Raw genomic sequence first — 17,149 nt, forward strand, 5'->3', positions numbered from 1 at the left:
TGTGATGGTCGAGACTACTCCCATTTTAGCTATAGGGCACAGTAGGAGTTTCTCCAACCCCATTGAAACTTAAATAAAGGTTTTACAAATTGTACCTTTTGTGTCAGTGTCATACATGCGATACCATGCCTCCCTTACATAACCGACAGGGAAGCCAATGTCGGAAGGGAGAATGAGAAACAACCGTCTCTTCTGGTGGCATGACTACGAGGAAGCCGTGGAGGGCCTGACAACCTACGCTAATACCAGATCGCAGAGGGGAGCCTGAAACCCTGAGCTCTGCACGAGAAGTACATTTGCCACGGAGACGAGCCACAGGAGGGAAGCACACGTTCCAAAGGAGAGAACACCATTGAGAGGTGCGAACATTGATAATCAAGGCTAGGGAAGCTGAAGAGGATACAGGAAGCTTGTGAATCTGAACAGATAGGAAACAAGCCTATCAGAGGGTCCTATGACTTTGGCGGGCCCTGAGAACCTGAGAGACTTTAACATAAGGGAAGCAAACGCTCCTGAAGTAGTAACGCCATTGAGAGAAGCGGACAGCCACAAGCGTTACGGGAGCCCGGAAAACAAGAAAAGGCAGATGCCATACCGAGGCCCTGCTAATACAACCCTGACAGAGGCTGCGAAGACTTTGAGAAGTCCATGAAACCCGAAATATAAATATCAGAATTGGGAAGAGAAAGAACCCAAAGGGTTCAATTGTTTGAAAACAAGACAAGGACATGTTTAAATATCAGGTGGGAAATGCTGGAGTTGTGTAAAGAAAATGTCTTTAATGAGAGAAAAGAAACTGTATGAAATATATAAAAATTGAGAACCATGGCATACATAACCTGCAGAGAGGCTAAAGATTGTTTTGCCACGAATTGATGAACTTGACAAACGTTTCCTTAAAAACACATGGAGAGGGCGACCCAAAGTTCAATCTGTTTAAGTGTCCAGTGGGACAGCAAAACATCATTTATTTTTTATTTTTTTATTTATTTGTAACTGGTTTGAAAAATAAACATTTACAAATCGATCCTTAAGAACAGTCAACAAAAACTCAGTTTAAAAATATAAATTAATCCAGAAAACGCTTTAGAAAAACAAACAAAAACAATCAAAAATACAAAGTAAAAACATCAATTCATCAAATTCATTGCCATAAAAAAGCCAGCCAGCGCTAATCCCTCTGATACAGAGTTAACATTCACACATCTCATCCAATTGTAATAACAATTTAATACCCTCCTTTCAGTATTCCCATCACACAATTTAGACATACATTTCTTTCTACAGTTCTTTAGTGCTACATATTCTAATACCAGGTGTCTTGAGGTGCCAAAGGGGTGTCTTGGCAGAACCTCCAACCCATGCCTTGTGCGAGGATAATATTTCTCCTTAACATAACCTCTTTCGTAAAAAGAAGGTTCCACATTAACCTCAAAAGAATTGTTCTAAAATTGCGATTAGGGAATTGAGCCAAGATAATTGAGGGAGCTCCGTGCTTCTTGTATTCATATACCAAATCGCACAGAGAGGGATAGGAATGGAATAGGATAGTAGTGCACACCCAGTCTTGATCATAAAGGGATTTCTTCACTTTCTCCGGATTGGACACCAAGGTGTCACGATCCATTGCCAGATTAGTAAGAATACCAGAACACCTGGTTCCTAGTGATAATAGAAACTGGCTATTATTTTGCTGATCCTTTGTAACCTGCATTTGTGCTTCCGGATCGTCATATAATGAACATGACATCAGGGCAATCAATTTCAGGTATAGTGCAAGCAACCACCATTCCACTCAAGCAACCAATAAAGTAGTCCCTAGTTCGAATCTAAGACCTGCCAGAGTTATAGCATTGTGAACCTTTAACATTTTCACCAGTGTTTGGCCTCGATGTTATCCAATACCTTAAAAATTAGCTCAAACTAATTCCAGTCCATATATCACTTTTGGCACAATCTTTCCCTCAAAGAAAGTGAATACAGGTCTAATAAAGAATGAGCCATATTTTCTGTCAACTTGTAAGGCTTGGTTGGTTAACATCTTACTTTTATTTACTAGAGTCTCTCTAATATTTTTCAACCCTGACTGGGTACTTATTTGAAAACCCAAATATACCAGGGAATCTGTCGTCCCTATCAACTTGTTTTCTAGAGACCAGTCTTTAGGTTTATACTTTTTTTCCAGAGAGATTGCCGAAATCCTAGTCTTACTAGGATTGATTAGTAGACCATTAACTTTGTCGTATTCAGAAAACTTGGATAGCAAATGTTGGAGGCCGACCCAAGAGTTATCAAATAAAAGGAAATCGGCATATGCCAACCATTCCACCCTGATTGACCCAATCTTAGGGACAATCAGGCCAGACCCGACCAAGTACTTCACTGCGTCAGAGACATATAGGTTAAAGAGGCAGGGTGCTAAAGAGCTTCCCTGCCTCAAACCCACAAATGTATTAATTATTTCTGAGAGAGGACCCTCCTTATTCAGCCTGATACAGATGCCAGAATTCTCATAGAGACCCATCAAGAGTTTCAAAAGCCCACTCGGCAATCCCCAACTCACCAATTTGCTCCACAGTCTACTCCTATTAACCTTATCGAAGTCCATCGAGAGATTGATTGATGCCAAATATGTACAACCATTTGCATTGGCCGAAGCCGAGTCCTGCAATGCCTTTAAAACTAAGCCATTCAAATGAGTAGAATGTCTCTTGCAGAAACCGGTCTGGAATTGATTTAGTTTTGAGGTTGACCTAGCTCACTCTTCCAAGTTGCCCAATAATAAAGATGCAAAGATTTTGCAGTCATCATCAATTAAGGAAATAGGGCAATAGTTTTTCGGGTCTGCCCTAGATCCTTTCTTAAAGATGGGCATAATATTGGCCGTGCTCCATGAGGAAGGAAAGATCCCTGAATCTAAAATGCTGCCAAATAACAGCAATAGGACCTTAGAAAAATGAGGACCTTAGAAAAATTCAATGGGTCCAACTCCAGAGCATTATTGGTTAGAGAGTTGGCCCCTGATGCTCTTGACATTTTCCCTTTTTTTTGTCATTACCCAGGTTTCTGCATATTCTTACCCAGGAACCCATGGAGTAACTAGAATGTACTTGTCAACCATCGAGATATGGTCCGTATGCACAATCTCACGGCCATAACTCTCTCTGTACAAATTGCTCCATTGGGCCTCCGCAACATCATTCAATACACTACTTTGGAACAGAGGCTTCAAGTTGTTAATCATTGCCCAAAAACCCAGAGCATTGTGTTAATTCAAAGTTTGTAACATACATTCTGAGTCACCCTGGAGTAAGGCTTCCTTCTTAGATTTACTGAAGTTTCTATATTTTTGTTTTAGCTTGCTCAGTTGTTCAATAAAATCTACTTGGCTGCCACCCAATCGCAGCTCTAATGTCTTTGTGCAATTTCCTCTTCGCAGCAGCCAAGTCCTCATTAAACACATGAATGGATTTCCCAGAGGAATGGCTGTTAAATTTGGGGTTTAATTTCACTCGCTAATTAAGTTCCCCCATAAACCTATCAAAGCATATGGAGTTAAAAACCTCAATTTTCCAATCAGGAGGGGCATGTCTAATGATCAGCTCTAAATCAGTATTCAAGATCTCGATATTTCGATCTGACCACCGAATAGCATTCCCTGTGCAGTTTGTTACCACGGGCTGCATCCTTTTATTGGAACGTGATTTTTATTTTTTTTATTTTATTTTTTTAATTTTTTTTTTTTTTTAAATACAGTGCTCCGCATCCCTTGACCATTCCAGTTATTAGTCTGGACAGAGAAATCCACACAACAGGTTTGTAAATAGGAGTCCATGAAAATATAATCCAAGGTCGAGGAACTCTGCCCCTAATTCCAACTGCATTTAACCTGTGCCTCCCCCAAAATATTGTATTCATGGCAAACAATCCCTTGTCCTCCAAAGTAGTCCGCCATTACCAGCCATTTTGAACCTTGAGGGTTTTATTTATCATATCTCCAGTCACGTCCCAAGTACCCTCTATTATTTCTGGCAAAATACAATTGGAGTTAAATTCTCCCACTATTATTATTTTCCCATCTGGAAAAATCTCAACCCAGGCATCTATACAATCAGAGATAGACTTCAGGAAGCTAACCAATGCTCCAGCTCCACTATGCCAATACACATTCAGGACCAGCAAGCTCTTCTGGGAAATAGCAGTTGTCAAAGAAACTGCCATCACCCCAAACAGAAGATTCGGGAGCAGAGCCCTCATACCCAAAGAAGCCTTTACTGCAATTAACAAACCCCTGATGTTGCCCCCCCCCCCCTCCCTACTTGGTTTGGCAGATTGAGTGAGCACCTGGTAGCCGTCAAGATGAGGAGCATCCAATAACCGTGTTTCCTGAAGTAAAATAGCATTACCCAGCTTTAATGCTTCCACCCCCCAGTTCCACATCTGACACATTTTTTACATCAACCCGTAGCTCTTTCAACTTCAGTCTCTCTGAAAAAATCAGCTCCTTCACCAAGTTTGAGCTAAAATATAATAGAAAACAGTCCCTATTTGCTTGGTTCGGAAATGCCACTCGATCAACGTCTACTGACGATAATAGGCTCAACCATGGAATTTACGGCAAGATATCATGGCAGTGCCTTCCCAGCATTTTAATCCATTTTATTTAATACCAGGCCTCCATGTTGCACATCACTGTCCTTGGTTTGCCGTAAAACACTGTTTAGTTTGGGTTTGGATAAACCGCCTGCAACCACTGACCTTTTCTCCAGTTTCTTTTCATTGTGCGTGTACAATTTGTTCAAAAATTGCACGACCCCCCCGCCTTCAGAGTCAGGTGTAAATTTGGCAGTATACTCCGCATACACTGTTGATGAAAAATGAATTTTAAAAATGATTCAATTTGCTCCCCAAATCTGAGCCTCTAGAAGTATCCCCTATGGACGGGTTTCATTCATTATTGGTGGGTTTCAATAGATGGAGATGCTTAGAATCATGCAGTGTCTCTTGGGTGCTGTAGATTTTATCCAATTCAGTCAAATTCACTCTTTGAATCGGGAGTCGAGCAAAATCAGGTACCCCATCCCCAAGCTGAGCGCTAGGGGTAAAAGTATTCCTACTAGTGTTCACCTGAAGGGGCCCCTTGATCCAAACTCTTCCCATCGTGGACAAACAACCCTTGAGGAATCTCCCCAATACACCCCTGGGTCTCACTAAGTGTAATGCCCAGTAACCCACCACCTGAGGTTTTGCTCCCCATTGATACCATCTGCGTCGAGGAATCCCTAATAGTCTGGGTTGAGGAATCCCTGAAACAGATTTGAAGGTGGGAAACACTGCATGGTATCATATTGCCATTACACTTATTATTCTGAGTTACCATCAAATTCATGGCTGGGTCCTTAGTCATGGCGACATTGCCACCGATATACTTTTCTCCCCCCCCCCCACTTATTCACTTGGTCTACTAAAGGGGGCACTCCTCGTATTGGTTTCCCCAAAGGCAATGGTCTTTTCCTAGGCTTTTTGGTAGGCTTTTTGCCTTTGAAACAAAATAGAGAGCAATTTACATCCAATTTACCTTTTAATTTAGTCCTCTCTTGCAACCTCCATTGGCTTACAGAATGGTTATTTGCGGCACCATTCTCCCATTCATTATAGAAGTAGTAGGTATATGACTAGGAAGATTCAGACTCAAGGTTTCAGGCTCGATAGAGTGATCATGGTTCACAGCGCCCGCCTCTATAACCTCAATCGAGTTGTCACTTATCACAATTGCGTCCATATAAGTGCCTCCCCCGTCCGATTGAGTAATCCCTATCAACTCTGCCAATTGCTATTGTACTGCGGTGATAGGGTGAATAGAAGTTACCCATGCCCAACAGCTCAAGTTTATCATTCACACCTATCAGCATAAAGTTATGTTCCTTTACTTCATGCCAAATGTTGTCATACAGGTTTACAAATGAACTAAGGACCATATTCAGCGCTGATACGGTGGGATAGATTAAGCGAATACCCGCATCCTCCTCTCTCATTGTATGATGTAATTCAGCCTCCCCGAGACCTCCAAACCCTCTCCCAGTGGGGCCTGGATTACATTTTCGACATTAAGGCCATCATTGGTAATGAAATTGGTTAACTCCATTGGTGAATTGGGCTTTGAAGCATCACACATGTGCTGAGTCCCACTAGTAAGATGGCCTTCCTGGCGAACGCCGGCTTGGCTGCCTAGCGCAGCATCCACAGATTCAGTGATACTTAGATTGGGCATGTCCCTGAAATCAACAGTATAATTCCTATTTAGCATAATAGAGTGGTCTATAATCGCTGTCCCTTTAATCGGTACAATAGATTTGTTCTCTGTACTGGTACCAATTGATTTCACAAAATAGGAGTCAATAATTATTTGACCTGCTACTGGAGACTGGGTAAAGAATTGGTTCAAACCAGACCGCAAGGTGCTTAGTTTCCCAGTATGTGGCCATTTTGGCGTTTGCAAGCTGTTCAAGACATTGCCGCAAGATTCCCCCTTGTAACTGTACCATTGAAAAGTAACTCCTGACCATCACAGGGTGGTGGGGGGGATATCATTTGCCACATTACAAGGCAGGGGAGGTGGCTGACCAGAACCCTGGTTCCTCCTTGGGTGAAGTCTGGTTCACCCTGACCCTAGGGTTGCGACCCATACACGGAGTGTGCAAATGCGCAGGCCAGGCCGTAGCAGTAGATTTCCCCCAGCTCGTCCATACCCATGCCCGGGTCGTCCATACCCATTCTGCTCCTCAATCCCTCACGCATCTTGAGCAGGCGATCAAAGATCACAATATCACCTTCCTCTACTGGCTTCCTGTTTTCCGGCTGTTCGACTGAATGTGTAAGACGCACCCTTGCAGAACCCGGATCAGTCACCAATCACAAGAGCAGAAGAAGAAAATGTACACGTATAAAGTTTAGAAGTGTCAAATAAAATATCCTTTAGTATGTTTAAAACCTTAAAATTCAGGCAAAAAAAGGCACTGAGAGGTAATTCCAATAGGGCTGAAAGATATCTCTCATATCCCAAGAGTCTCCCAAAAAAGAGAAAAAAAAGAGCTTCTACTGTAAAAGCTGTGCTAGCCAAGGTGGAGGGGCAAAAATCCAAAACTGTAAGCAGGCAAATAGGAGGATTGCATCTCCAACCCCGAACGTTGAAATGTGTAAATCGGGGCAATTAACCCCTGCAGAATATGAGCAGATGAACATCAGTAGATGCGAATATATTAAGGGACTCGCCCCTATACGAGTGCACACAAGATGTAGTGTCCGCAGAGGAGCAGATAGAAAATGACTCCGGAGCCTGTTCTATGTGGTCAATTAGTTAGGCTGTATGAAAATCTTCTAAAGCTTCGACACTGGCTACGGCAGGCTATGGATATCCCCAGAAAACGGAGAAACCACACTCCTGCATGCACTCCTGTATTGGCTAGAACAAGAGGAAGTGTACTTATATTGAAGTACACTGCTGAAATTCTTCCTTCGGCGACTCAAAACCAGGGCACATAGAAATGCCCTGGGCATCCAGGCTCCTCGCTGCCGACTGTGCCCAACTCGCCTTCAACTCCTCTACGCTTTGCTTAATGTTGGGCTTTTGACTGAATAGTCCGAAGTCTCCTCCCCCAACACAACAATAGCAAGCAAAGAAAGACTGCACAGACTGTGCCCAACTCGTCTTCAACCAAAACATCCAATCAAGAAAGAATCCAGGCTTGTTTAACAAATAATACACTTAGAAACTGTAGACATGAGAACATATCAGACTCCCGGAAGGCAGCTGCCCAGCCACATGCAGGACAAGAATCTTCAAGGCCATTGTGCATCTCACGAAAACAGATGACTGATGTATCTAACACCTTTGAGTCTCCATAGATGGGCTGGCAAAGGCTATCTCCCTCGATATCCAGCGTATTAGGAATGCAAGGGATCCCTGAGAGAGAGGAGCACTTACTCATTCAGCTACAACTTGTAGGGAGTGGTGGATCCATGACCTCGGGCTCCTATAGAAGGTTCTTTGGTGACTATGCTGCCATGCCAGTGAACCCATTTGTCTGCCATTCTTCTATGAGCCTGCATTGCTGTTGCAAAAGGGGTCATAGGTATTGTGATGAAGCCCCCAGTGCTTGGGCAGCAGACAGTCATAGAGTGGCGCCACAGACGCACTTTGAGTCCATTTTGGAGATTTTAGGAAACTCACACTAAGGGCAAGGGAATGGAAGGAATCCTGCAGCCAGATCCAAAATCCTAGCATAGGACATGAAGCTTTCGACGTTCAGAAAGAATGGTTGCAGTATTTCATAATCACACGCAAGCAAGGAAATATATTCTTTCCCTAACCCCAGTACCAGAGGAAACAGTATGTAGCGTGAGTGATGCCTGGAATACAGTGAGCTGTCCTGCAGCTGCAATGTTATACATGGACACAAGGGAAGTTACTCGCTGTGTATGCAAGCTAAGGAAAATCAACACTGCCCATTCTACTCCTACGGTAAGCATCACAGGATTTACACATTTGCAAATCATAAACTCCCCAGACAGCCTTCCACACTTACCAGGGGGTTATCACATGCTAGAGAATAAGATGGATCCAGAGTGAAGCAGGCAACAGAAGCAATGACTAAAGGGGGAGAGGCCTCGCACATCTCCAAAGCTGATCTAATATGGTGGCAGGCCTTTATATAGCTTCTGTCCGGCACACCTGACCTCAAGCATATTGCCCAATTGGAGGGTAGGCCAACACCTACTACATGGGTCCACACCATAGCGCTATGCACCACCTAAGGGGAGGAGGGAAGATGCTTTACAAATCTCCAAGCCAGTCGGTAGGGTTAAATGAGAGAGCTGGCAGGAGGAGAGCAGCAGCCCCTGGAAGACACCTGTCCTGGAGAGCCTAGTGAAGAACGCACAATGGCAGAGACCAGGAGGAGGAGAGCAGCTTGGAGCAGAGATCTTGTAGAGAGGAAGAGATTTGTGGTTAGAGGCGTAGGAGTGCTCCAGGAGGGCTATGACCTCGGAGAGGAAAGTGAAAGATGAGAAGAGGGATATTATGCCTGAGGGAGAGGTTATGCGGAAGGAGACGGGAGGACATTGTGGTGTTGAAGGAGATATCAGTTTGAAGAGGAAGGGGGAAAAATGATGAGAGCGGAAGAAGGGTGATGGTCATGAGATCCTTTCTGAGGGTGTAGAGTGGGGCGGGGGGTCAAATCTTGAAATATATTTGTGCGTCACCTGAATTTTGATGAAAGTAGATTTTGCAACAGCTGAGTATTTATTTGAGGGATTCAACATAAGGGTAAATCCTCTGTATTTGACTGGAGTGTAATTTGATTGATAGGGGGGCATGGAGATGAAGTGTGCCTTGTCAGTGAGGAAGTACACTAGCTGTGAATAGTACCTGTATGTTTCATCCTGTGGGACGAAATGTTTAGTAGAATACTATGGGCAATGGTTTTGCAACCTGCTCAGAGATCGAGGAGTACTAGAAGGCCTTAGTATCCTTTGTCAATTATGTTGTGGAGTTTGTCTAGGATATGAGGTGTTGCAGTCTCTTTGAAGTGGCTGGGACCAAAACCTGATTAGGATGGGTTGAGGAGGTTATTTGTGGTCATGTCCTGTTGGAGTTGGCGTCTGACATAGCGTTCCATGATTCTGGCGAATTATGGCAGGATTGTGTTCAGACGGTATTGTTTGGGGAGTGAGGGTCAAGGAATGGTTTCTTGAGGAGGCGTGGAACCAGACTGGTTATGCAGTTCGATGTGACTTGTGATTGGCATGCATCATCCAGGAAGTGTACTAGTTTTGTTTTGGCTCTGAGGGCAATGAGGGTGTATTGGTTGATGAGGTGGAAAGAGTCCAATGTGTTGTTGTATATATTGGAGTTGAAGAAGTGCGTGAGGGAGTTGCAAACTGAGGTGCTTGGGGTGTGCTGTGGGGGTATGGTGGTTTTGAGTGAGACCTTCTCATTTCTGAAAGATTTCTGTGTGTTTGGTGGCAGACTGAAGTTCTTAGAGATAGTGACAGTCTTTTGCACTGTGAATGGCCATCCTGTATTTGAATTGGAACACTTTAATGGATAGCCTGGTTGGAGGGGCATGTTTTGGCATCGGTTCTTTTGCCAAGCTCTTTGTAGGCTTCTGGCTTCTTATTTGATGATGATGATGAGGGAGTTGTTTAACAATGGCTTGTGGTGGTTATTGTGGGGCTTCTATATTTTGCTAGAGGGGTTATTTGGTTGATCGGTTGGGTGATGGTCATAATTGTTGAAGGGTATGGTGACGTCGATGTGAGAGGAGGGGAGATATGGTATAAGCGAAAGCTGTTTGTGATGCATTTTTATTTATTCGCTTAACTCCTAGTTTGGGCCTCAAAGTATTGTGAATGAGATGGTCCTGGTTAAATCCCTCGTTATAAAGGCTCTGATGTTGATTTTCTTGCCAATGTTCGCCAAATCTGGGAATGTTCTCGAAGTTGGATTTCACCCAACTTGAAAAATATTTGTAAGATGGTGGCTTCTCTACCATCCCTCAGCTGTAAAGCTGGTCAGAAAACTTAGTCTTCCTTGATCTGAGTGTGTGTTTTTGCAGATTTCCATCATGGCTATAATTCATTCCTTGTCATCTTGGACATGTCATTAGTCCTTGACATGGTATGTTGTTGCCCCAACCTGGGGCCCTTGCAGAGTACAGGGAACGGTTCTTGAATGAATCTCCTTTTTTCTGCAGGACAGAGCCCTGATCTGAGCACTGATTTCTATGCCTTGCCAGTGGGGCTTGTCCTTAGTGGGACCCATATTGATCGGGTTCTCCCCCCTACATTGTTCAATTTATAGATTAAGCAGTTCACCACTATTATAGGGATGCATGGCTGTAGCGTCATCAGTATGCCGATGATGCAGTTTTATGTCTTGAGGAACAGTATTCTGTTTCATCAAACCAAAACCTAAAGGACGATTGCAAAAGACCCCGGCTAGATGCAGTAGACATTTGGAGGTCCAGCGCCTCCATGTTGCCTCACATTTCTACCCTTATCATTGTCTTCTTCCTGTTAAAACATACACTCTTGCTTGGTAGTTCCTTTCAATAAACATGTTCATCGGACTCACCTGTATAATCTAATGGGTACATGTCGTGGAATGGACTTGCCTGTAGCAATGATTAATCTGATGTAGTGCAACATGCAAGGTGCAATTTCCATTTTTGAAGATCGGTGTAAAAATGTCTTCTAATGTACTGTCGTCATTGTCTCCCCTCATTTGAAAAAGCACGACCGTTTGCTTATATGTAACTATCACTGTAAGGAGACTTTTCTAATTTGCATTGACTGAGCTGGGTAATTGAGTGTTGCTTTTTTGAACCTGCACCACAGGGCGGACTGCTGCTTTAGTCCTGATGATAAATTGATTGTAACGGGTACATCGGTAAAGAAAGACAGTGGCAGTGGGAAATTGCTCTTTTTTGAGCGAGAGACGTTCCAGAAGGTTTATGAAATAGAAGTCACGGATGCTGTGAGTATTTTCCCTTTTATTAAACAAATGAAAATTTAAAGTAAGTTAAATCAGACATTTTTTCATGCAATTAAACACAATTTAATATACAAGAGAATGATAACATCAATATATCACACTGTGTATTAGAATACTGTGCTCAGAAGTCCTTTAAATTTGAGAACTGTATTTGTTAACTCAGATTAAGAAAAGAACAGTTTAATTGAAATACGGATCATGAGCTTGTCTGGATAGTTGGCTTTCAATGAAGCTTCTGTCTATTTCTGCTATGTCTGTCCCACTTGTTTAGAGCCAGCCAAAGAGAGATTTAGCTTTCAGATGATAAAGTGATATAAGAAGAGTACTGCGTCTATACTAGCTGCATCTACCGTCTATCACATGTTTTAGACTTTGGGATGTGGGTGCACTCAATCATAAAGGGTGCTTTTTATAACGTGCTGCTGCTGTTGAAAGAGAATGGGATGAATAAAAAAAATACAGCATCTGGCTTTAAATTGGTAGAAATGCCAATAAAACAGTTAAACTGTGAGTGGTTAGTGTATCTGGAATGGTGTATAACAGTTATCGAGAGCATTTTGCTTGATAGATTTGCTTGGCAGTAGTTTTACATATTGTCAGTTGACAGCAGTGCTTAATCTGTAAAAATAAAAAATTAAAGTGGCTCAAAAATAAGTGCCATGGCTGAGCCCTGGCAAAAACACCCCCACAAATTAAGCACTGGTTGACAGACACTGACATAGAATGGGCTTTTTAGGCCTGTCCTGTCGTGTCTCTTGTCTAACCATTTCCTGTTTTACGTAGACTGCAGCAGATTCCTTTGAGAATCTCGGTTTAAGAGTTAGGCCGAGAGTCTCAAAGAAACTCCTGACACGCAATGCGAGCTGGTTAGCGTGCCCGTCTCTAATGTAGCCCTCCACTCACGTCATAACAATATTTGCGTAGATGGGCCTTAGAGAGCCTATTACTATAAATGCATGCTTTTTCCATTTTTCAGGATACTTCAGGTAAGGCTGTCAGCCCCCTGGCCATGTATTCTTTTGTTTCTTTGTGTTCACGTTACTTTTAGTTCCTTTTAGGCTCTGGTTCATGTGACCGTGCTGCAGCAGTTGACTGTACACCGGTAGCAGTAAAAATTGCACTATGATTTATTTAGCTCTTTATTTTAATTTGCATTTGATTTCCTTGTACGCCGCTAGGGCAGAGGGTGCCTGGCCTCATTTCACACGCCGCTGCATGTTTCAGCAATGTAACTCTTTGATCGCTGACTCGTGGGCTCTTGGTGCCGCAGTCTTTCCTCGCGCCGCAGTCTTTCCTCGCTACAAGCAGCTAGCCAGGACGGCCCATTTCGGGGCTTATATTACTGGTTTCTTTTAAAAAAAATCTTTTTTAAGGTATTTGGTTTATTTCAAACCTTTACCATTTCATAAAAAGATGCATAAAAAGAAGGAAAAAAGAAAGAAAAACAATATACAATTACACAATTATATAAGGGTGATCGAATAAGAAAATATAAAGCAAAACACATAAGACATTTAAAAACATTAAGGAGCATACATCACCCTTCAGTTAATAAGTTTACCAATTCTAGAAACTCACTCATAATTAAATATTAACTGTTCTGAATATATCATCTATGAACATAGTTAGTGCAAGGGGCGTAGCTGGCCGTGATCTGAGCAGGACATGACCTGAGTGAGCTCCCTGCCTGATCCTGTTAACTCTAATCTTTCATGCGAGACAATGATTCTTAGTTTTCTGGAAGATTTTGCTGCCCAGATGAGGAGAAATCCGTGGCGATAGTTTGTGAAGGGACGCCCACAAAATGGCACCCGCGACCCACTGAAGGAGGACGTCCCAAGCAAGCAGCCCGTACACTGGAGAAGCCCTCCGGGAGCGAAGGCGGACCAGAATGAAGCCTGCCATTTAGTGCCGTAGACAAAGCCGTTGGAGAAGACACCAGACCCAGCAGCGTGCAGCGAGATCACTCAGTGGCCCCAGAGGAAACTGATAGAGCGGCAGCACACCGCAGCAACAAGCTAGCCCAGACACTGGCAGCGGATGAGCGACCCGCCAGAGAAAAGAGGGCTTATACTCCCACCCACCCTAATGAAAACAGTAGGAAGCCGCAACAGCCCGAGTATACCTCTTCCCTGGATCCTTACAAGACGCACAAGGAGCGGAGACAGCACGGCATAACAACCAGCCCACAAACACATGCCTGCTTCCAATTTGCCTCAACTTAGATGCAAAAAGCCGGTGACCGGAACTGGATATACTAGAGCCCACACAAGCCTGATAGCAGCACTGAGGCAGGTGCCTGTGATCAGAAGTCCACAAGGTATTCCATGCTGCAAGAAATACTGCAAGCCGCCAACTGACCAACCAGCAGCAGGGAAAAAGGTGCTCAATCAAACGCAGGACCAACAAAAAAGGTGTAGAAGAGCAGAACTCAAAATCCTCCTTAAGTGACATAAACACCCAGTTAACACCCCTCGAACAAAACAGGAATAACGATATAACGATGGATACGTATGCAAAGATAAATGACCCCAAGTCAGACCCCATGCACCCAGCAGCCCATCCTTCGGGCAGCGAGCATTATCCTCAACAGAATGACAACGGCAATAAGGTCCTAGAGGTGATAGCAGCCCTGCGAACATCCATCGAAACCCATGTAGGGGAAATAAAAAGCGACATGAGCCTCCTGCGTCAAGATGTGTGCAACCTAGCCAGTAGAGTGGGCAATACAGAAAAGAAACTAGGGGAGGCCTTTTCCACCACTAAAGAACTGTGAATAACCGTCCCAAACTTGACAACCAAAGTCCGGATGCAACAAGACAGAGCCGAAGATGCGGAAGGAAGGGCAAGGAAAAGTAATATTCGGATCCTGGGGCGGAGGGCAGAGACCCTACCAACTTTATTGAAAATATGCTTCTCAGGGAAATAGGACCAGGAGGTTTCACAGTAGAAAGGGCCCACATGGCACTTACGAGGAACCCCCCGCAGCCCAGGAGCACCCCCACGGCCCATTATAGCAGAAAACCAGGACAAGGAAAAGATCCAAGCTTCAGCAGTTTTGGAAATTTATCTGGATTATACCATCCAAGTTCAAAGGAAACGAGCTCAGTTTGTACCAACTGAAGAAAGGCTTCGACGCCAGGGCATAAAATATATGCTCCTCTACCCTGCAAAATGGGAAGCACTACACAAAGGAAAATCTCTCTTCATTGAAACGCCAGAGGAAGTAAACATCTGGATGGATGCACATAACATGGAGCAGATCCCAGAAAGACATGAAGGCCCCGGCGGAGCCAATAAGTGAATGAAAAGGTGAAGGAAGCACAAGCAGGACACCGACCGCAAGACCAAATTGAGAGAACTTGGACGGGAATCCCGCACACTTCATTTTTTCCGAACTCACATGGACAGATGAGTCCCTGGCCAAGGCCAACAGGGGGGGGGGGCAGTAACTGGGAACCACCACTGTCAAGCCTGGCTCCCCCATCCAATGAGCATGGGAACTCGATCCTACTCCTCCATCTTAAAGAACTAAGAGTACTCCCCAGTACTAGGCCACCAAATTCCGATGCGCGATGGGTGGCTAAGCCTCTACGGCAGTGGTCTTAAAACTTTTTTTGGCCTGGGCCCCCCCTGAGCAAAGTTTGGGCAGGCTGGGCCCCCCCAAAAGTGCCAGATGGAAAGTATGTAGAAATCGCTATGAACATTTGCGTGCCGTCACCACACCCTACTCCCAGTACAGACCCTGGGCTCTCCCCACCCTACTCCCAACACTATCCCAGTGCTGCCGCCCATCCTGCTCACACCACAGTCCCATAACACAAGCATACACTCATCCATGCACATTTAAATAAAAAATAAATCGCCATAAACGTACCTCGCATGGTTGCTAAAATGCCCCGCTCCAGGTTGCTCTGCCCGTATGTGCGAGGAGGTGCAGGAGCAACCCCTCGCACATACATACATGCAGTGCCCCAGCCAGCATTTCTAATGAGCTATGCAAGGCTGGCGAAGCAAAACACCCCCAGCGTTGCATGGCTCAGTGATCATGTGCGGCTGGGGAAATGAACTGTCAAAGACAAACAGAGTTTCCCTTTGACAGTTCAGCCAGCCCAGGAGTACTCCCTCAGCTGGAAAAAGCAGCTGAGGGAGTGCTCAGTGTTTCACTGGGCTGGCTCCTCTGCTCCTCCTTAATGGGTGAGGAGGCCAGAGGGTGGACACCCCCTCACCCATTATGGATGGGCCGGCAGGCTTGGACTGGTCTATAGGGTAATAGGGCGATGATCGTACCAAAAATGGAAAATGCTAGTGTAGGCCAGTAAAAATGGGCCACTTTTTTGGCCAATGTGGGACAGTTTGAGGAGTTACTTCATTATGCAGCTAGTAGTTTTGACTATTGTTGCTGAATAAATATTCTTTAAATATCACCATTTGTTTACATTTGAACAAAAAACAACCTCTTGGGTACTATTCAAACAGTCTGTGACTAAACACTGAATATCCATTTGCAACTGCTGGCCATTTTTTCATTGGTGCCTAAGCCCGTTTTATGGCCCAGTCTGACCGTGTGAGCTGCCCCTTTCCATTTCCTCCAATCTAAAATAAAAAAAAAAAAGTTTACATTTCATGCTGGGCTCTGGCTCCCCCCCTGGGATGCGGCCGCGCCCCACAGTTTGAAGACCTCTGCTCTACGGGTATACACCATTGGGCAACACATTAGAAGTTGTACTGGAGTTTTTGTTGAAGTTACTTTGTTCAAGTTACAACACGGTCCAAACAGTTAGACAGTGAGAAACCTAAGGAGAATCTATGGGTCAGGACTTTGAGGGAGACAATGAAGACGGTCACCCGAAGAACCGAGAACGCGTGGGAATGGTGAGGAGACGCTAATGGCAGGAACATTCCAAATTGCCACACAGACCACGGAAGGGCCTAATCAATACGACAGGAAGCAAAGACAGCACAAGAAGCTCCCCCTGGAACGAGTGAAACTGGAAATCAGGAGACATAAGCTAGATGGCTGAGAACCTCAAAATAGCTATGTAGAATGTAAATGGCCTAAATAATTACATCAAAACATACTTATGCCGCAAAAGGATCCACATAGCCCTGCTACAAGAGACACACTTCACGCCAGCAAAGCAATCCCAAATACTCGGGAAATGGAAGGGAAAGGGGTTCTGGTACGCATACTCCAACTAGAGGGGTACTCGTTTGGATAGCAATTGGTTGATCTTTTCATCTACTACACACTCACACACACCCAGAAGGAAGAATAAAATTAGTACATGGGTTCCTCGATAAAAGAGAAGTCTGCCTAATCAATACTTACACTCCCAATCACAATGCAGCAGCATTCTACCGCTCTCTATACACAAAGTTGACCCCCTAGAAGGGCATTATGTGGATTTGGGGAGGGGACTTCAACTGCACAATAGACCCTGTCCTAAACAGATCAGACAACGCACCCCGATCCCCGTCCCCCCTGACTAAGGCTCTGAACACACTAATAAAGGAACTAGAATTAAGAGATATGGAGGTGGATACATAGGGAGCAGAATGAATTCTCGTTCTTCTGGAGCGTAAACAAGATAT

General features: G+C 44.2%; 1 protein-coding gene across 3 annotated transcripts in view; it reads left to right on the top strand.

Moving 5' to 3' along the window:
• Positions 1-17,149, top strand: part of WDR70 (WD repeat domain 70) — a 2,341,596-nt gene that overhangs the window by 1,775,650 nt on the left and 548,797 nt on the right. For all 3 annotated transcript variants that reach the window (XM_069627151.1, XM_069627149.1, XM_069627150.1), the window contains exon 12: positions 11,398-11,536. In XM_069627151.1, coding sequence (XP_069483252.1) covers positions 11,398-11,536 — 139 coding nt within the window. The remainder of the gene's footprint in view (positions 1-11,397; positions 11,537-17,149) is intronic.

This window comes from Ambystoma mexicanum, chromosome 6p (genome assembly GCF_040938575.1).
Source record: "Ambystoma mexicanum isolate Mex_15411 chromosome 6p, UKY_AmexF1_1, whole genome shotgun sequence".
Taxonomy (NCBI): domain Eukaryota; kingdom Metazoa; phylum Chordata; class Amphibia; order Caudata; family Ambystomatidae; genus Ambystoma; species Ambystoma mexicanum.